This window comes from Hydra vulgaris, chromosome 07 (genome assembly GCF_038396675.1).
Source record: "Hydra vulgaris chromosome 07, alternate assembly HydraT2T_AEP".
Lineage (NCBI taxonomy): Eukaryota > Metazoa > Cnidaria > Hydrozoa > Anthoathecata > Hydridae > Hydra > Hydra vulgaris.
Genome location: NC_088926.1, coordinates 12,922,071 through 12,944,058, shown reverse-complemented (window position 1 = coordinate 12,944,058; position 21,988 = coordinate 12,922,071). Strand labels below are relative to the sequence as shown.

General features: G+C 26.3%; 1 protein-coding gene across 1 annotated transcript in view; it reads left to right on the top strand.

Annotated features, from left to right (window-relative positions):
* The first annotated feature begins 8,576 nt into the window (after positions 1–8,576).
* The window catches only part of LOC100208712 (kelch-like ECH-associated protein 1), a 32,966-nt gene continuing 19,554 nt past the window's right edge, over positions 8,577–21,988 (top strand). The window contains exon 1 of the mRNA XM_065801090.1: positions 8,577–9,796. Coding sequence (XP_065657162.1) covers positions 9,209–9,796 — 588 coding nt within the window. The 5' untranslated portion in view covers positions 8,577–9,208. The remainder of the gene's footprint in view (positions 9,797–21,988) is intronic.

The following is a 21,988-nucleotide window of genomic DNA, read 5'->3' as shown; positions in this document are numbered from 1 at the left end:
AATATAAAGTTATAAAAAAGATTATTTATCTTTTCTCAATTTCAGCGGTTACGATACGATATTTATTATAAGAAAACTATTATTGATGTTACGATATTTATTATAAGAAAATCAAGGAATCAAAATTATCATTTTTTTTCAATCAAATCAAAGAATTCATTTTTTTAAATCAAATCAAGGAATCAAAATTTATTATAAGAAAATCAAGGAATCAAAATTTTCCCACCGCAAAGAAATCAAAATTTTCCCACGCAAATTTCACTGCGAACGAACGTGTTTTTAAGAGCGTTTTAAAAAACTTAAATTAATGGCGAAAAACTTTACACCAGCACAACTTAAAGAAATCCTTGAAAATCATGAGAATATTACGATGAAAATTTTTAATGATCGGATAGAAAAAATGGAAATTAAATTTAATAACTTAAAAGATGAAAACTTTATGTTAAAAAAATAATTATCTGAGGTACAGAAAGCTGTTGAATTTATAAGCAAAAGCTATGATAAAATAATAATTGAACTTACAGAATTAAAAAAAACAGAGTCGAAAAAATCACCAGATATAAGTAATATTGAAAATGGAAACAATAACATAGAAGAGAAAATAGCAGAACTAGAAGACACAAGCCGTAGAAACAACTTGAGATTTGTTGGGATTGAAGATAAAGCTAATGAAACTTGGGAAGAAAGTGAACAAAAAATCAAAGAATTCCTCAATACGAAGCTTAATATACAAGAAAATATTTTAATAGATAGAGCCCATCGAGTTGGAAAAGAAACAGGAAAAAACAGATCAATAGTTGTTCGATTTCAAAACTACAAAGACAAAGCCCTAGTGTTAAACAAATATACGACGATGAAGCTTTGGAACGAGCGGTTGTACGTTAACGAAACTTTAGCGATTTTACAATAAATTTACGAAGAAAGCTTTTCAAAGAAGCGAAGGAATTGCGAGCGAAAGGTAAGTTTGCTAAAGTAACTTACAATAAATTAATTACGCGTGACCTATAATTTAAAGGAGTTCTTTTAATATTCTATAATCAAATTTAAAAACAAAAATGGATGACTACGAATCCTTTGCTTTTAATTTTCATGATAAATACTTAAAATCAAATCTTAATTCAGATCCAGATGTCAACTTTTTTAATGATGTGAACACACGTTATTCTTATCTTTATCCCAATAAGTTAAAAAAATTTCTTAATAAAAACGGCACTGAAAATCAAAAAATCAGAATCCTTCACATTAAAATTATAAGTCTAAATAAAAATTTTGAAAAGTTTTGTGATTTTTTAGATGAAACTGAAAATATTTTTATTTAATTTGCTTAACAGAAACATGGATTTCTTCGAATGAGTTTAAAAATAATTCTATTTTCCATCTTCCAGGTTTTGAAACAATTTTGTTAGAAAGACAAACAAATAAACGGGGTGGAGGAGTTCTGATTTACGTTAAGGAACACATTGTATATCACATTGGGAATGATACGTGCGTTTCTGACGGTGATAAAGAAATCGTAAACTATTGAAATTTTAAACAATAAAAAAAAAAGTACTCTATTAAGCTGCTGTTATAGACCTCCGGATGGTGCGTCTGAAAATCTTAGTTTCTTTTTACAGCGTAATTTCATTCACAAAGGTAGCTAAGAAAACAAAATTACTTTTATAATTGGAGATTTCAACATGAACTGTCTAATTTATAGTAAAGATAAAAAAGTAAAAAGTTTTTATGATGAAATATTTATGGCAGGAGCTCTTCCTTTAATTAATTGCCCTACTAGAATAACCAAAACTTCAACGACGTTGATTGATAATATTTTTACAACAGATATTTATAATAAGAAATTACAAAAAGGAATTATAAAAACCGACATATCCGATCATTTCCCCATTTTTCTTACAATTCATACTGTATCCTTTAATAATCCCGAAAGACAAAATATAATAAAAAAACGTGTCTTCAACGAAAACAATATAAAATCCTTTCAATATCAATTATCACTTCTGCATTGGAAACATATTAACTTTAGTGATGACGCAAATACAATATATAATAAGTTCTTTGATACTTTCTTCTCAATATACAATGCAAACTTTCCACTTTGTGAACAAATAACAAAAAAAAACAACCTTGAATAGTCCATGGATTACCAAAGGACTTAGAAAATCCTCTAAAATCAAACAGAAACTATATATAAAATATTTAAAAACAAAATCAGATGAAAACCAACAAAAATATAAAAATTACCAACATTTATTTGAAAAAATTTGCAAAAAACTTAAAAAAAATTATTATTCAAATTTAATTTGTAAATTTAAAAACGATTCAAAAAATACTTGGAGAACGTTGAAAGAAATAACAGGAAAACAAAAAATAAATTCAAATTACCTTCCTAAAGTAATTAAAATAAATAAAACAAATATATATGAACCCAAACCAAATGCAGTAGTGGTGTTGTGGTAAAGCGCTCGCTTCATAAGCGACAGGTTCCGAGTTCGATCCCCACCACATCCCTGGTAGTACCGCGCTCAACTTGTTTCTCCGCCCAGCGGCCTTGTTCGTCGAGGATTGTGTTTCGGAGTTATAGAGTTGAGAGAGGGTTATAACCACTATTAAGTAGCCTCCTCATCTGTAGTGGTCTTCTTGGCCTTGAGGAGGTGAATAACAAAAACAAAAACAAACAAAAAACGAAATTGCAAACGAGTTTAATATTTTATATTTTATTGATATAGGAACTAAATTGGCAAATAAGATCCCTATTACGGAAAAAACTTTTAGTGATTTCCTAGAGCCTATAAATAATTCGCTTTTTATAGATAATTTATATTCTGACTTATCTTTTGATGAGTTTGAGAGAGCTTACAAATCTCTTAAAAGAAACAAAGCTACAGGTGCCGACGAAATAAATGGAAACATAGTCATAGATTGCTTTGAAAATTTAAAATGTATTCTTTATAAAGTGTTCATGGCATCTATACAGCAAGGTGTATTCCCCGGCCAATTAAAAATAGCTAAAGTTACTCCAATTTACAAAGACGGAAAAAAATCAAATATTAGTAATTATCGCCCTATCTCAGTTCTTTCAACCTTCTCGAAATTTTTAGAAAGAATTATATACAATAGAACATACAATTACCTTAATCTAAATAAACTTCTATATAAAAATCAATTCGATTATAAAAAAATTGTTCAACTGAACAAGCCATTACACAGTTCATTCGTGAAATCTCCAATTCATTTGGTAGATCACAATATACACTAGGTATTTTCCATTGACCTATCAAAAGCATTCGACACGGTCGATCACAAAATTCTACTTAAGAAACTCAAATTTTATGGAATTAATGGCAAATTAATAAAATGGTATAAAAGTTATTTGACAAATAGAAAGCAATTTGTTTTCTATGGGAGATTATTTTCAAACTGAAAAATTAATTGACATAAAATGTGGTGTTCCACAGGGTTCTATTCTAGGCCCACTTGTGTTTTTAGTCTATATAAATAATTTAAATAAAGCTTCTAACCTTATGAGTATCATTTTTGCGGACGATACTAATTTATTTCTGTCAAACAGTGACATTTATGAGCTTTTTTCAAATATGAATAAAGAACTCAATCACATCTCCAACTGGTTTAAGTGCAACAAGTTAACTTTAAACATTGACAAAACAAAATGGATCCTTTTCCACTCCCTCGCAAAAAAGCGTTTTTTACCAAATAATTTACCTAAACTTTTTATTGATAAAATTGAAATAAAAAAGGAGTCGGTCACAAGATTTTTAGGCATTTACATTGATGAAAATATTACATGGAAGTATCATATCGACTTTATTTCGACTAAATTGGCCAAAAGTATTGGAATTCTATATAAGATCAGATACTATCTAAATAAACAAAATTTAATTCAACTCTACTACTCATTTATACATAGCTATATAAATTATGGCAATATTGTTTGGTGAAGTACCTCTAAAAGTAAGTTACGAAATCTCTACTTAAATTGTTTTGAAAATCGTTTTTCTCATTCTAATATTTTGTTTAAAAACGTTAAAGCACTTAACGTTTACAAAGTCAATGTCTATAACATTTTATGTTTTATGTTTCGTTGTAAAAGTGAACAACCATTGTTCATTTTTAAAGATCTTTTTACCCATGAAGCTATAAACAAATATACTTTACGAAATAATAATTTAATAATTGAACCCTTTTGTCAGATTTTAATCAATTTTGCATAAACTATCGAGCACCGTATTTATGGAACAAAATTGTTGTTCCAAATTTTGATTTGTCAATTTCGTTTTCTGTTTTTAAAACTAAATTAAAAAACTTTATTCTTTCTACTGGCAATATATATAAATATTTTTGAAATGTAAAATTATTTTCTGTTTTTGTTTATTCTACATTGTTAATAATTATTAAATCAATTGTATTTTTATTATATTATATATACACGTTTGATATATTTTATATGGTTCTGACGACAAGATCTTTTGGATCTTCTTTCAGATACCAAGTTTATGTATTGTTATATTACGATTAATAATTGTAAACTAAATTAAAAAAAAAAGAAAACTATCGTTGCATTTATAAAGTAGCATTTAAAATGATTGGCATTTTTATTTGCGCCACCTTTCATGTAATTAAACTTTAAATAAATGAGAATTGTGAAAAAACTATTGACACATTTATATAGTAGTGTTTAAAATATTTTGGTATTTTTATTTGCGTCCGTTTTATGTAATTAACCTTTGATTGAATGAAAAATGCGACTTTAAGGACTTTTTAAAACAAAGTTTTTTTTTAAAAACGTTTAAACTAGCGTTTTAAATAACTTGGTATTTTTATTGCGCACTCGCTCTTTTTTAAAGAGAAAAAAAAGTTTTTTTGTTATTAAACTTTTAATGAACAACAATTGAAAGATAAAATAGCTTTCAAACAAAGTTATTTTGAAGTTATTCTTTAAAAAAAAAATGTATCATATTTAAATTATTTTTAATAATATAACAATGGAATGTTTACTAGTATGTTTTATGTATTATAGAGCTTATAATAAAACTTTATTTGTATATTAAAATTTTATTATATTATTTAAAGAAGGTGCTTTTAACAAGCGTTTTAACAAAATTAAATAAAAAAAGTTTATTATTTAATTAAAAGTGTTTGATAAATAAACTTTTAACATAAGAAATTTTAATAATTTAATTTTGTAAAAATGTTTGCTATTTAACAGCAGTTATGACTTCAAAACTTTCATTCACATTCTTTATAAAAAACGAAAACTGGCGTTCTAATTTAAACAGAATGATGTAAGTTAACAGAAAAGAAGGAAAATAAGACTTCAAAAATATTGCTTTATTGTTACGTTAGGATAAAAAGTAATTATCAAAAGCTTTTTTCTTGATAAAAATTAATATTTCGTTGATAAAAAGTAATAGTCTTTCAAAAACAAAAGAACAAATTTACTTTTAGTGGCAAAAATGTTACTAAATGTAGAAATGCAAACTGCGGCAAAAAAATTAATTTGAATAATGAGTAACTTAAATTTAAGTAATAAGTTAAAAAATGAACCAGTTTTAATAGTCGCCCGGCCGGGCGATTCAATTACATCAAAACATTATTTTCAGTAGCCCTTCGAAAGATTTGAGTTGCATTTGCCATCGGGCGACCGCAAGTGTCCTCGTAGACTAAGCGTTTCAACTGACCCCAAAAGTCCTCAATTGGTCGAGCTTCTGGTACATTGGGTGGGTTTTTTACCTTTGGCAGACATTTGATGTTATTGGCATCGAGAAAAGAAACCACTTCATTTGCATAGTGCGAGCTAGCTAAATCTGGCCGGAAAAAATACTCTTCATTTTTATAATGTTCATCAATGAAGAGTATTAATCGCTTGCGAAGACATCCGATGTATGCTTGTTTGTTGATTGCCCGGCCACTTTCAAAAAACATTGGTTTTGAAGTCCCTTTGGGCGATATAATCAAAGAGACTAGCACCTTTTCCTCGTACTTCTTCTTTCTTTTGAATTTGACGTCGCTAGTTGTTGATGACACGTCACTAGAATAGAAGCCATCGTTGCCAGCCAATGTTGTACTCGTATATGTGAAATATGATTCGTCATCTAAGACAAAATCAAAATTCCTAAAATTGCTATATATATGCCGACACAAAGGTTTGATTCAAGCTAGTTGGCTTTCGCTTCGACGAGGAATCTTATTCTTCTTGTAATATCTAATATTCGTCTTGTTTTTAAGAATTTTAGATATATACGATTAGTCACAATCAATGATGTGATGCCTTTTTTTAATTGGTCTATGTGCTTTTTGTCCATTTTTTTGTCTTTGGACCTCTTCCTTTTTTTTCGTTGATAGCCTAATTTATTGTCTACACGTTCTAGAGCACGATATATGGTCGCTTCGATGCTCCTTCATCTAGAAAGTGTTTTACTGTGAAGATTTTTGGCTTTTCCAGATGAAAACTTCTAAATTGGCAAAATGCGTTTTCTTAGGTCTTCTTGCAAACTTGTTTTATACAGAGCCATTTTAATTAATATTTTAAAACTATAATATAATTTTAATAGAGTATTAAATTCCCTATAAATATACTAATTTATTTCAGTTGCATGACTATGAATAGCATACATAAATAGATTTAAATTTTGTCATTTTTTAGTCATCAGGTGTTATTACTTTAAAAAATATATAGCACTTTAAAATATACAGCAATAAATTATACTAAGCTTACCTGACCATTTTGAAAATCTTTAGTAGAAAAGTTTTGGCTTTGAGATAAAAGGTCATTGTCAAGGGAAGCTTCACCACCTATTATCTAGGCAACAATATCATAAGGCCACATTTACTAGGAGTTCCTCCCGATGAACCTACTTGAAGTTTTTCTTGTCTATGAAAAATATAAATAAATATTAATAAATATAAACAGATCATTAATACTATATAATAAGAATTAAATAACTTTAAATGGGACAATTAAAGATTGTTAACGAGCTGTAAATCTACAATATTGAATAAAATTTTACGTAATTTTTAATATATCACTCAGTTACAAACTAAATTGCAATTAGATATTATTATACATGGTAATTTTGTAAAATACTTTCAGCATTTCAGTAAGGTATCATACATTAAATATAGAATATGTACATACCTAAATTGTTTCCTCAAAATACTAATTTTAGATGGAATTTGAGATCCAGTAAATAGAGGTACGATATTAAATGTAATCGAAAATTCAGCCGCCATTTGTTTGTAAATATTTGTGTTTCTTCTTGCAAATCTAATAATACTCTTGTGTTAGCGATATTCCATACAAATTTATTTATAAGAGATATGCAAAGACCAGTATGTGTTGTGCTGGCGCCAATACTGTCTTTATCTGAATGCTGAGACATTGTGTAAACTTAAAGTTTTACCTACTAAAAAGGATAAGTACATTGAACCTAGCAACAATAACAACAACAACAACAACAAAAAATACTTAATAATAGGGCAAACTTTACAATTGGTATAAATGTTATGGGCTTATTTAATAATTTAATAAATTGCTAAAAACTGGTAGCCAGATGCTATTTTTATTCTTATTTTTACTTTTTCATGCAATGTAATAATTATGTCATTTAATAACATTGATTTGTCAGCACTATTGTTTGTTTTTATTTTTAAATGTCGATAATTGGAGCATATTGTGGCAAAGATATATGGTGCAGTCATATCAATACAGTCAATCAATAATATATATTTTGAATATATTCTTTCGTAATTATTCACAAATAGTAAATTAACTAATAATAAGCAAATACGGAATATTTATGAGGGAAATACTAATAGTAATGTTCACAAATTAAAATAACAAGATATGACAAAGCTAATATAATAAAATCTATGACAAAGCTAATATATAACAATATATACCAATGATAATATCATTAATAATATTAATCTAAATAATAATAACAATGATGATAATAATAATGATAATAATAATAATAATAATTGTTATTATTATTGTTATTATCATAATTGGACAATGATAAACAACTCTGCTTATTAGTTCAAAGTTGAATTTTATAAATAAAATTTCTATAAGTTTATTATAAATGCTTTAATAACAATGCTTGCTAAAAATATAATTAAATAAAAACTATTAAACAATGAAAATTAAACTTTCTTAACGCAAGTTACGTGTTACCTTGAATTATACTTATTCTCAATTCAGATTAAATCTGATCCCAATTAAGAATACTGTCTTTTTAATAATAGTATATTTGAGGATTAAGTTTTTTAAGATTCACATGAATGTAACTTCTTTTTAAACCAATAATAAACTAATAATAAATAAATTTCTATTCTATTTATACAAATTTTAAATATCATTAAAAATAACATAATATTTTTGATGGTCAAATAAATCGTTTTTAAATCATCGCCCACCATCTGGTCTACTCATGATTAATACTCATCCGCGATAAGAATTTCCTTGGTTGCATGCAATTACCACAAGTTTTTAACTCAATGAAAAAAATTATGAAATAATATTCAAAAAATTGTTCAATAGTATTGATACTCTTGTCTTGATATATGACCAAGACCAAGAACAATGCAGAGATCAAGGACTAAAAACTCTAGTTAATATGACAACAACTTTATAAAAAGAATAATTTGAGCCTTTCACAACGAACTTGCATCTTGCAATCCATTTTTATTGTGTCATACGCTTATTTTAAAAATAGTTGAATATACCATGTTTTATACAAAAACTAATAAATGTTCAGGAACATTCATTTGTTCTGGGTGGGGGGACGGTAAAAAAGTTTCTGAAATGTTCCATGAATTTTTATTCAAGCCGCGTTCACACGATATTCACGGGGATATTTGTTCATGTTCCACGGAATGTTCCGTCAAATGTACCCTCGTGTGAATAGCCATAACCCTTCGCTTATCACGACACGACACACGACAAAAAAACTAAGTTTATAACTTATTACCAAGTTGTCATCGTAAAGTACTTAAAGTACCAAGTTGTCAAGGATATCGTCACAATAGTTGTGCATTAAAATTTTATCCTCCACAGACTATATATTAGCTCTAGCAATTTTACAGCATTCTAAGCAACTTTCTTAAATAAATTATTTGAATTAAAGCATGAGTTTGTTGAAAGTAATACTTATACTATATTATAATTAAAATCTATAACTATAAGATGTCTACTGAATGTCACGAAACGTGTTTCGATATTTCAGAGCAACATCATAAACTAGTATTTCGTAAATTACCATTACTAAAGAAAGATAAGTTTCTTTGCGACACTACATTAGTTGTTGGAAGAAAAAAAATATATGCTCACAAAATTCTGCTCGCTTGTTCGGTACCTTATTTTTATTCAATGTTCAACCATGACGTTGTTGAAAGTCGACAAAATGTAATAACTTTAAAAGATTTAGATCCTGAATCTGTTGAAAGTATAATAGATTTTGTTTATACTTCTAAAATAGTTATTACGCAACGAAATGTACAAGCTATCCTTCAAGTTGCAACCATGTTTCAAATAAATTTAATACAAGAAAAATGTTGTGATTTTCTTGAAAGTCAACTGCATCCTTCCAACGCGTTGGGAATATATTCATTTGCAGAATTATATGGTTGCTCAAAATTAAAATCTAGAGCCAAAACGTATTGCAATTGGCACTTCAGTGATGTTGTACGAGAAGATGAATTTTTAAACCTCTCATTAGAGCAAGTAAAATGGTTTCTTAATCAAGATGAGCTTTGTGTACGTTCTGAAACTGAGGTTAGTGTTTTTGATTTGTTTTGCTATTAAGTGTTATATTTAGATAATTAAGTAATTTGAATAATTGCTTTTGTTGTTTTTCTTGTTTTTATCATTATAAATATTATTATTAATTGTAAACTTGTTGTTTGTGGTGAAATAAAGATTGGTGAACTATTTTATAAAAGTAATGTATTACACTATAGTTTATTATTAAATTAAAAAAAACGTTTTTTAAAACTATTAAATTACTATTTTTACATTAAATTACTATTTTTAGGCTGATGTTTATGCAAAAAAACAAGTCTTTCACAAAAATTAGTCAAAACCATACCTTAACCTTACCCTTAGGGTTAGGGTTAAGGTATGGTTTTTAATTAAGCAACCCTTATGGTTAGAGTCTGGGTTAGGCAATGGTTTTCATAAATACTCATTTCTTGGCAGACTTCTTTTTTATGGACTGAAAGGTCATAGTACCTGAAATACTAGTCTGATGATTTTTTGATTGTTTTAAAATACATTTTAAAAATCAATACGTATGTTGCTATGCTTTCTGCACTAGTTTATGATGTTGTATCTTTCACTAGTTTCTTTTTATTTTAGTTGATTGTATCTTTCTATTCTAGTTTATGTTGCTCTGAAAGTTAGTTTTCTGGAAATATCAAATGCTTGTCATAATTTGATTTTTTTTAAATTTTGTAAAGTGTGTAACTATTTTTTTCTATTCTGCCATCTGAAAGAGAACTAAATGGGGAGTATGATTCTCAGAACTTTAGTTGGATTACCTGGTTGAAATTTTTTTCCTGCAATATGTTATTATAAAGTGTAACATTAAAACAAATGATGTGACATCAATTGTTAGCAGATGGTGTATTTTTTTCATCAAGTAGTCTGGAATCTGTCTTTTGGGTTCAAATTGAGGTGACTGTCTAACAAAATGTTAAGTAGGCATAATGCTTTAATCTAAATATCTTTGTCAGACAACAAGAACCAATTTTTATAAGATAATACAAAGTAGGTATCTTTAATACTTTGTTTTTAAAAAATAACGTTTGTATTTTTTGGTTTCACTCAATTTTCTTTTAAAATGTGATGTTTGGTTTGCTATGTTTGAATGATGCATTTAAATGACCCATATTTTGAAACGAGTGAATGAGTTTTTGGACAAGCCACCCTTTCTGGTAACAAGAAAAAACTTACTTTTGAATAAAAAGTTATATGGGTGATTATGAGGGTCACAATTGTAAATAATTAGATATTTGAATAACTGCATTTTATTATTTTTATTTAATATATGTGTAATAGAGGAAAAAAAGGTAATGGGAATATATATATATATATATATATATATATATATATATATATATATATATATATATATATATATATATATATATATATATATATATATATATGTACACACAGTTGTGGACAGGAAAGGCATGCAATTGCACCCCAATCTAGACCACGCATGTAATTGTTTTTTTTTGGAAGCTTGACCATGGCTTTTTTAATTATCTTTAGATTATTAAAAATGCACTGAATAAAATTGACAAAGAACAAAAATTATGAACAGGCTAAACTGAATAAAAAAGAAATATTAACAAAAGAGAAATTAAAAAAAAAAATTAAAACCTATAGCTCTAAAAAAAAAAAATTAACTAATATAAATCTAAAAAGCTAAAACTCTTATAGAAAATTATTTTTAGTTATGTTAAGTAATTATTTTAAGGTTGAATAACTGGTTGCTTTGGCTTGACGAACTATAAAACTTTAATCTTTTCTAATGTTTTTATAAAATTAGGCAAACTCTTATATCTAATTATATTTAATAAAAAACTAACTTTATTTAATTTATCAGAAAGTAGTTTTAAAAAAAGTTTGTTGAAATGCATTCATTGTTGTCGTTATTTAAGAATACAAATTGTTTAAAGAAAATTACATTCATCACTAAAAAAAAAAACTTTCAAAATAAAAGTTTTACTTAATATTCTATGATAATTTATTTTATCGTGTTTTAAAAATTTATTTAAAAGCGTTTAGCTTATTGTAAATAAATTTTATTAGAAAGTTTACATAGCATAGTAAAAAAATAATTTTGTTATGTTTTCGACTATTAAATATATGGATTCATCAAAAAGTTTATTAAAATATCATTTTCGTTGTTGTTTATAAAATTAATTGCACAATTGCTTGCAGCCTTGTTGGAAACGAAGATATTATAAAAAAAAATTGTTTTAAAAACATTTACATTCATCATAAAAAATACATTTTTTAACAATATGATATCTTTCGATAATTTAAATATGTCAATTAAAGTATACAATCTTTAAAAGCAATTTTTTGCTTTATTACCTTAAACTTTAGCGTATTTTTAAAATGTTTTCAAAAATCTTAAAAGCTGTGGTTAAGTTGTTGCAAAAAAAAAAAAAAAAACATGTAGTCAGGAATAGAGTGTGATAGCATGCCTTTCCTGTCCACGACTGTATATATCTGTGTGTGTATATGTATAGCTTATCTTTTAGGATTTACTCCCTTCATCTTGGTTTCCTGATTGATGTAACTTGCAATATTTAAGACATTTATTAATCGTTGTCTTGCTCTATAAACTTTATTTTTGTTCTTCCAGTAACTTCTAACTCTAATATTGGTTGCTTGCAGCCTTGTTGGAAGTGAAGGTGTATATATATATATATATATATATATATATATATATATATATATATATATATATATATATATATATATATATATATATATATATACATATATATACATACATACATACATACATATGTCAGGCCTTGTTTTAAATGAAAAATGCGTAAAGCAATAGCCCAATGTGAATTTGACGTCATAAAATTCTCTTTGTTTTTTTATCTTTTAAAGACATATTTAAATTACTGCAATAATATTAATTACCACAAAATGAGTTAAATGTTATTTAATGTCTTTTTTATTATTTAAAAAAATATATATTATTTAACGTTTTTTTTATTATTAAAAATAAACATTCTCTTATAAGGAATGTTTATTTTATTTTTTTAATATTAATGAATTAAATTTAATATAACATTTTTAATAATGTTTGATATTAACAAATTTCTTTCTTTTCTCGATGTTTGCATAAATGAATTAAAATATGTTAGATTTTAAATGTTTTTTATTATTTAAAAAAAAAAAATATTATTCAATGTTTTTTTTATTATTAAAAATAAACATTCCCTTATAAGGAATGTTTATTTTATTTTTTTAATATTAATGAATTAAATTTAATATAACATTTTTAATAATGTTTGATATTAACAAATTTCTTTCTTTTCTCGATGTTTGCATAAATGAATTAAAATATGTTAAATTTTTAAATGACTTTAAAAATTTCTAATTACGGCTTTGCAACTACAAGTGATTTTGTATTTAAAAAAGTTAGTGAGTAACAAATAAAAAAATTATGTTAATTTATTTACTTTATAGATTAAAAGTTTACTATTTTATTAATGATTTTGTTGTGAAAGCAAAGATTAATTTTCCAAACTAATTAATTTTCCATTTATTAAAATTATATTGCTGTATATATTGTTTATTAAAAAAAAATTGCTACGATTTAACTTGTGTTATAAAAAAAAAAGTTTAACTTATGTTTTGCGCAATTTTTTGATGCATTTTCGATTGCGAGCAAATTTAAAGGAAAAGTATTGTTCAATAAGAAATATATATTGTTATCATGAGCAATTCTATGGAAAATAGTTTGAGAGAAAAATTACAAAGTTTTGCAATCCTTTTGGAACACATGAGGAAAGTAAAAAAATTTCTATAAAAGGTAATCTAACATTAATTACAACAGAATTGATATGGAAATTAAAAGAAAAACATTTTATTATTAATAAAAAGTTTTATACTTTTAGTTATTTTAAAAACTTAAAACTAAATTTGTTTCTTAGGTATTATAAAGATTTCCCTAGACTTGGCAGAATTTTTCCGCAAAATAATGTTTCTGTAACCCCAGGTTTGAAATTCTGCAGTAAATGTTACAAAAAAGCAGGAAACAGATAGAGATTTAAATTCACAAGAGGAATGGGAATCAAAAAGTGAGAAAAAAATTAAGTTAGATACCACTATAGAATTGCTTGGAATTTCGCCAACCAAAAATCCTTTAAAAACACAGCAAATTGCCTGCAGCAAAACAAAAGTTTGAGAACACTATTGACAGAGTTGCAAAAATGGTCTCATTAGCATATAACATTAAAGAAACTTCTTTAACAACAGAAATTTCAAACAACAATATTAACAATGACCATGATCTAGACATTTTAATGTATGAAATAAAAAAAAATTCAGAGACTGACTCTTAACGTCATAAGGTGCAAATGTTAACACTCGCAACAAAATCATGGACATGTACAAAAATGTCAAGCTACTTTAAAGTGGCTGAGCATCTTGTTCGAACTGCAAGAAAAGTTAAAAATAAGCATGGAATTCTATGATTGCCCGTAAAAAAAATCTGGAAACCCACTTTCACCAGAAACAGTTAATTTAGTGATTTACTTTTATCAAAATGATGAATTTTCGAGAATGATGCCAGGAAAAATTTTGTAAGCGTAAAGAAAAACCAACATGTTCAAAAAAGATTATTGCAACTCAATCTTAATGGATTACATGTCGCATTTAAAAAAGACTACCCTAACATCAAAGTCAGTTTGTCAAAGTTTTGTTCTCTTAAACCTAAATTGTGTATTACAACTAATGGGTCAGGTACTCATAATGTATGTGTATAAATACATCAGCAAAATACAAAATTTCTCATTGATGCCTTTAGGTGGAATAAAAGTTATAAAGATTTCATGGCATTATATTATTTGTTCGCTTAAAAATGCAGAATGTATGTTGCATTGATATAACCAATGCCCTGGTATTTAAGCATTAAAAAGTTTTTTAGTGCAGTAGTTTATGGACCATGAGCTTGAAGAAGATGTAGTATTCAAGCAATGGCAGATTACCAATCGTACAACACTACTATTACAATCATTGCCACTAGATGAATTTAATGATTTATTATGTGACAGCATTGACAACCTTACCACTCATTCATATATTGCAAAAACACAAAGTAGATACTTTAAAACTGCAAAGAAAATCTTAACCAAAAGGAATGCTTAATTTTAGGAGATTTTGCTGAAAATCATCAATATGTTGTTTAGGATAAGGTTCAAAGTTATCACTGGAGTAAAAGTCAATGTTTATTTTTTACAATTGTACTTTATTTTATAGAGAAAAAAGTTCTCAAACACAAATCTTTTTGTTACCTTTCAGAAGATGTTGACACAGGATTTATTTACAAGACTCAGGAAGATATAAATAGATATATCAAAGAAAATCTACCTGATGTATCAAGTGTGAAACTTTTCCAATGGTTTTGTAGCACGATTTAAAAAATTTAAAAACTTTATCAATCTTTGTCATCACAGTAAAGACTTTGATATAAATGCTGAATGGGTATTTTTTGCTACCAGTCATGGTAAATCCCCCTACGATGGTATTGGTGGGACTGTTAAAAGAGTAGTATGCAGGCCTTGTTAAGAAGCGCTACGCAGCTCGCATTTTGCTTGCGAAAAGGCGATTTGCCTACGCGTTCAGCAGTTTTACAGTTTTAGCTACGCAAAAACTTATATCTTTTAAAATATTTAAATTATCTTTTGATTGTCGTTAACATGACGTTTATTCAGAAGAAATAAAGTATTTAACCGCAATTGTAAACTAATAGATTTTTTGTTAAAGAAACAGTTTGTTAAATAATTTTTTTGTTGTTGTTAAAAATTAGTTAAAAAAATTAGGTGTTTTAAGTTTTATCTTAAGGAATTAAATATATAAATTTCTTTTAAATATAAAATTGATTTTTAGTCATAATAGTTTAAAAAATGCACGATTTATTTTGATGTAAATATTTTATTAATAAGATATTTTGTTTATTGTAAATTCAATAACGTAAAGTTTTAATGACGTTCGTTTAATTTATAAAAATAAATTATGATCACGAATATGTTATCGGTAACTGATAAACAAAAAAAAAAACTCTTTCTTGTTTAAAAACATTAAAATGAGTTCATATATTAAATAAGAAAAAGTTTATTAACAGTTAATAAAATAACCAAAAACCAAAATCATAAGAAAATAAACATAAAAATCATAAGAAAATAAACAAACATTATTTTACGTTTCATGAAAAAAATATTTTTTTCAAAGTAAAATTTAGTTCATATTTGAAAAAAATAATAAAAATAATTTTTTATATAAGAACTTAGATTTTATTTGTAACTTTTGTTATAGTGAGAAAAAAACAAACTGTTTGTATGATTTTTAACGCGTTAATAAAATAACTTTAATTACAATGCGGTACTTGAAAAGACGCGAGTGACGCAATATAACTTCTAACGATGCAATATATATTTGATGAGTTGAGTAACTTAGAAATGCGTTATGCGTTTTCGCTACGCAGCAAAATCTCGTAACAAGGCCTGAGTATGTCAAGAAAATCTAAAACAAATAACTACTGGGGATATTTTAGATGTTAATTTAATGTACTCCTTTTGTAAAATGGAATTTGTTTTTAATTATTTTCTAGAGATGAAAACACGAGCACAATTAGAAAAAAGATATTTAGGTGGAAGAACGCTCCTATAAGTTATAAAAAAACAAGTATTGATACATGTATTGAAATATTTGATATCATTCCAAAAAGCAAACATAATAAAGAGATTTCATTAAACATTAAAAAAAATGGATTATATTCCCTGTTTTTATGATGGATTTTAGTGGGTAGGGATTGCTGAAGATATAAAAGTCAGATTCATGCATCCGCATGGACCAGGTAAAAACTTCTTTTGGCCAATGAGAAATGACGAGTGTTGGGTGCTCAATTCTGAAGTTATATGCCTAATTTCTACACCCACAACAATATCAGGTCGTACGTACAACATATCTGATACAGATTTGGAAATTATAAACAGTTGGTTACAAAAAAAAAATTAAATGCATTTAAAATAATTTTGTTGTAATTTTATTTACCTATTTTGCATTTAGAATTTGTCTTTCTTTTTTTCTCTTTTTCAAATCCTTGGATGGAAGGCTGAGAAGGAGGGGGGTTTAAATAAATCCCACTGTCCACCTTATTATGTAAATGACTATATTAGTAATAATCTACTAAATAATACCATAAAGATATTGATTGTTAAAATGTTTTAAAAATCATTTCAGTATTTTTAGTTTTAAAATTTATGATTTTTAAAATTGTGAAAAGATCTTAGTTATGAGTGCTTACTTTGAAATAAGAGCTAAATAATGAAAAAAAAAGGTTTTTCAAACTTTAACTAAAAAAAAAAAATGATGTTTTTAAATTGAATTTTAATTATTATTTATTATTATATCATTTAATGCATTTAAAAAAAAATCCAGAGAGATTAAGAGGAGGGGGGGGCAGAGTTGGGCCCCCTGACCCTCCCTTGGCCTATGACTATAAACGTCCTAAACTAGTCAATAAATAACACTATTTGATGTTTTATCCAAATAAATGTTTTAAAAAACATTTCAATTGCTTTTGTTACAAAATTTAAATTTTTCTAAAAGACACAATTTTTAAGCGCAAATTTTGATCAAGTATTAGAGAGACAATTGATGAATCTAATTTTTTTCAGTAGACCTAAGATAAAATAATGATATACAATTAAACTTTCAATTTGAGATTTTGGGCCATTGTCTTTATTTTACCTCCAAAAATCATGAATTTACAAGTCAATAATTTTGAACAAAATTTCCTGAGACAATCATGTCTCGAGGGTGCTCTTTGGATTCCGCAAGGAAAAATCTACTGGGGTACCAAATTTTAGGAAATTTCCTTAAGCCATTATGAAGATACTATTGTCAAAGTTGCTTTGTAGTCACTTCAGAATATTTCTGGAACTCATGTGTATTTTTAACTAAATTTTTTGCAGTTTTTTGCAAGTAAGGTAAATTATGGTGGTCATTAAAACAACTTTTTTTCAAATATCTGCTCTCACCCTCTAAATGTGTTCTATTTAATAAAATAGAACACATTTTTTAATTCTATAGAACTAGAATTAAAAAACTTTTGAAAAAGAAAATAATTTTTTAGATATAGCTCAAGGCTCTTTAACAGAGACAGGTCCCTATAATTATCAAAAAAGTAGTTCTTTAAAGTTATATTATGTTGGGTCTCAAAAAAAGCGAAATTATATTAAAGTTTTAAAAATATCATCATTTTATAAAAAAATTATTTTAGATTTCACTGCCAAGAAAATGACATTTTTAAATTAAAAATTAAAAATATGCATTTTTACAAAAAGTTTTTATAATTTTTTTTTCTCAATGTTTTTTATGAAATGGTGATTGTTTTTAAAATTTTTATATAATTTCGCTTCTTTTGGTTTAATGATTTAATTATTTCTTTTTGACATTTAATGAAGTGGTACATCAATAATAGCAGAAAGAAAATCTCCAAAAAAACGTGTTTATCAAAACAATCAAATCAGCGAATATTTAAAATATGATTTAATATAAAACTTAAATTAATTGTTTTGTCATATTTTATCTTAGCTCATAAAAGTTTAAAAACTTTCCCACCTATTTACAAAATCAAGCAAAAAATAGTTTCTCTGTTTTTGAAGGACTCAAAAAATAAAATATCAAAAAAAAAGAAACAGTGTACTCTAAACTAGTAGTTAATTGTTACTTGAAACAGAAATGTATAAAATACTCTGGTAGAACTATAACAGGTGTAAACAGTATTGGTGAGCTTCACAAAAGTTTTGTTTGCTTCATGATAAATAGTTTAAAAGAAAACATTCCATACATTATAAAAGCTGTTTCAGTTGTAAAAATTGATTAAAAAATGAGGTTATTGAAATTTTTAGTTTTTCTTTTAATAGTGGTTTTGTTGTGGGAGCTATTGCGTGTGATAATCATGCAAGTAATGTTTTTGTGTTTAATAAACTGTTATCAATGGCAAAGTCATTTTTAAATTCTGATAACTTTAATCTCAATTTTATTCAACTGCAGTTGAATAAAATTGAGAGGCTATAAAAATTTATGATGCTGCGCATTTAATTAAAAATGTGAGAGATAACTTGCTGAATCAAAAAATGTTTTTGTTTCATTTGAGTTCTTCTTTTTTTTTTTTTGTAGCAAAAATAAGAAATATCAGTCCATCAACTTTAAGTAGGCCATGATATATATTTATATATATATCAGGCTTGGACAGGAATGGCGTGCATTCAGTAGTGTAACGACAAAAAATTTGACTCAAACAAACGGTTTTGTGCCATCATTGTCCTTAAAGGCGTTTTTAATCTTTTTAATATGCTGAAAGATCTTACAGCAGTTGCCACACTAGCGGGTAATGTCAAATGAAGCATAAGTGCTGCGATTATTCCTGTGAAAGAGTAACTTATATCACAACATGTTATTGTTGTTAATTTGAGCAAACCCAAAATACTGTCCCCATCTTTAATCTCCATTTTAAAATTTTTTTTTAAACAAGATCATTTGATTTGGAAAGACATCGGATATATCTATCAGATATTTGATTTGCAAATTTGTGGCATGTTTAAATATTTTGTCAGAATCTTATAATACTATATTTTTGGGATTTAAAAATGAAAAATAGCTATTTACTGTGTTAAACTTATAACTATATCTATAACTGTGTTAAATACATTAATTTTAAATTGATGTTCAGCTGTTTCAAAATAAAAATCTGCACAACTATCATCAAACAGTTTTTTTGTTTGTTTCATTCTTGTCTGTTTAAAAGTTGGAACTATATATATATATATATATTTTTTTTTTTTTTACATCTTTGCTTCCAACAAGGCTGCAAGCAACCACTATAAGATTGGAAGTTACTGGAAGAGAAAAGATGAAATTTGTAGAGCAAGATAACGATTGATTTGTAGAGTATATTCGATATAATATATATAGATAACAATATATTTGATATGTGTGACATTCGATATAGTATATATAGGTAACGATTGATTTGTAGAGTATATTCGATATAATATATATAGATAACAATATATTTGATATGTGTGACATTCGATATAGTATATATAGGTAACGATTGATTTGTAGGGAGTATTCCACTTTATAGCAAGAGCTTTTGCTTTTGCAAGAATATTATCAAAATTATTACTCAGTGATTTTATTTATTTTTTTCCAGTTTCTAATAATGAACTAACTTTATCGAAACTTATATTTTTAGATTGCAATAATTTTGAAACAATATTTACTGGTGCTAATATTTCATAATTGATGCCAAAACGCAAAGAAAATCTAAACAATCCATTTTCTTTTTTCAGCTGGTCGCTTGTGCTGTTTCTGCTTTTTTATTGCTTTCCAAAATAATTTTAGATAAAGCTTTTATTACATCTACAGTCTTTTCTGTTTAAAATTTAATGCCAGCGCACAAAAAAGCGCAGACAGGATAGTCATTTTTAAGTTAGCTTGCGCAATATAATAAATTGTTTTTTTTCTACTATTTAAATTAAAATAAAAATAGCAAAAAGAATGTTTTATATAAATACTAGATGAAATAATTTAAAAGAAAAAACTGATAAAAAAAAGCCATTTTTTCTTAATTTTATAAAAGTTGAACAAATGAACAAAAAAGTTTTGTTGCAATTTAAAGCAAAACACTTTTATTTTTTTGGCAAATGCTTTTTTATGTGCTCGCCAAAATTTTTACAGGTGTGTGAGCGAGCGCAAAAAGGCTTGAGCGCAAAAGTGCTGGCTGAACGGAGAAGACTTCATCTACATATCTATTTTTTATGGCTAAACAAAATGATAAACAAGATGCCCAGCATGTAGGATTTAGTTTTTTTAACATTACTTCTGATTCTCCTGTTATTTTTGATCATATGTCCCACCTATTTATGCTAGTACCAAAAAATGTTTATATTTCTTGTATACAAGAAAAAAAATGCTATTATCTGGCACTCCATTTATAGCATCATTTATAACTAAATTTAAATTGTGGGCTACACAATCAATAAATGTTGCGTTTTTTTCTATTTCTTTTGTTCTTGTTTGTACCCCAGAGTAAATACCACTCATGTTGCTTGCCCCATCATAACCTTGAAAATTCTTTTTGAATATTTTCGACTAACATATTATCTATTGTTTTTTCCTCTTTCCGCTGTTTCAAAATAAAACAAGTATTTATATGAACCTCAGAAACTTCATGTTTCTTTTTTTTAAAAAAAAGCCCCTGCCAGTCATTAATACCCCGTATCCAACCACTGTTTTTTTTTTCTCACTTGAAAATAACCAACAAGGTTGACAGTAAACTAAGTTTTTGTTTGGTGATTAGCATAAGCAAGTCCTTTCTATAGATATTCCTGACTTTGTAACCTTTTTATAGTAATTTATGAAGAAAGAACAATTTTTATAATCTTTAGGAAAAGGTCCTTCAGGGCAACTAGGACCGAGGTATAAAATGAGTTTTTTTTCTTCTACCGTTATAACATCTTTAAAGTTTTCAAAATCAGAATGGTTTTGCTCTCAAATAATATCAGAAAAATTGCATGTTTTTAACTTCTGCTTTTTTTAGCGGTACTTTAGTTGTATTTGACATATTTGATGTGTCTATTCCAGAACACTTTTCGGTCATATTGGTACTTTCATCTATTTATTGATATTTATCTAGTTGTATTGTGTTTGAAGTTGAAGCAAAAAAAGATGTGTGTCTTGGTATCTTTTGCAGCTGTTTTTCAAATGTTTTATTAGCTATTTCTTTATTTTTTTCTCTTTCTGAAACCACTTGTTAAACTTTTTTCTTCTTTTTTTGTTATTCATTTTCGCAATTGTCTTTTAATAAACAAAGTAATAAAGTTTTTTTATAAATAAAAAGACATTAAAAAAATAATAATAATAAAATCAAAACACCTAAATTACAAAACATAAATAAAAAAAAAACAGAAAAGCTGGCAACTAAATTGAAATACAAGTCAAACAGTTTGCTATTTATCTAGTTAATAATATAAAAAAACTAAAACTGTTAAAAAACTATGTTAAAAATTTTAGCAGTGTATAATAAAGCTTTTTTTAATTTTGTTTAAAAAAAAAGGCGTTCATTTTTTTTTCAAAGTGAGTAATCAAGTTATTGTTATACTAAAATGGCTCGATTATTTAAGTTTTTTTTTT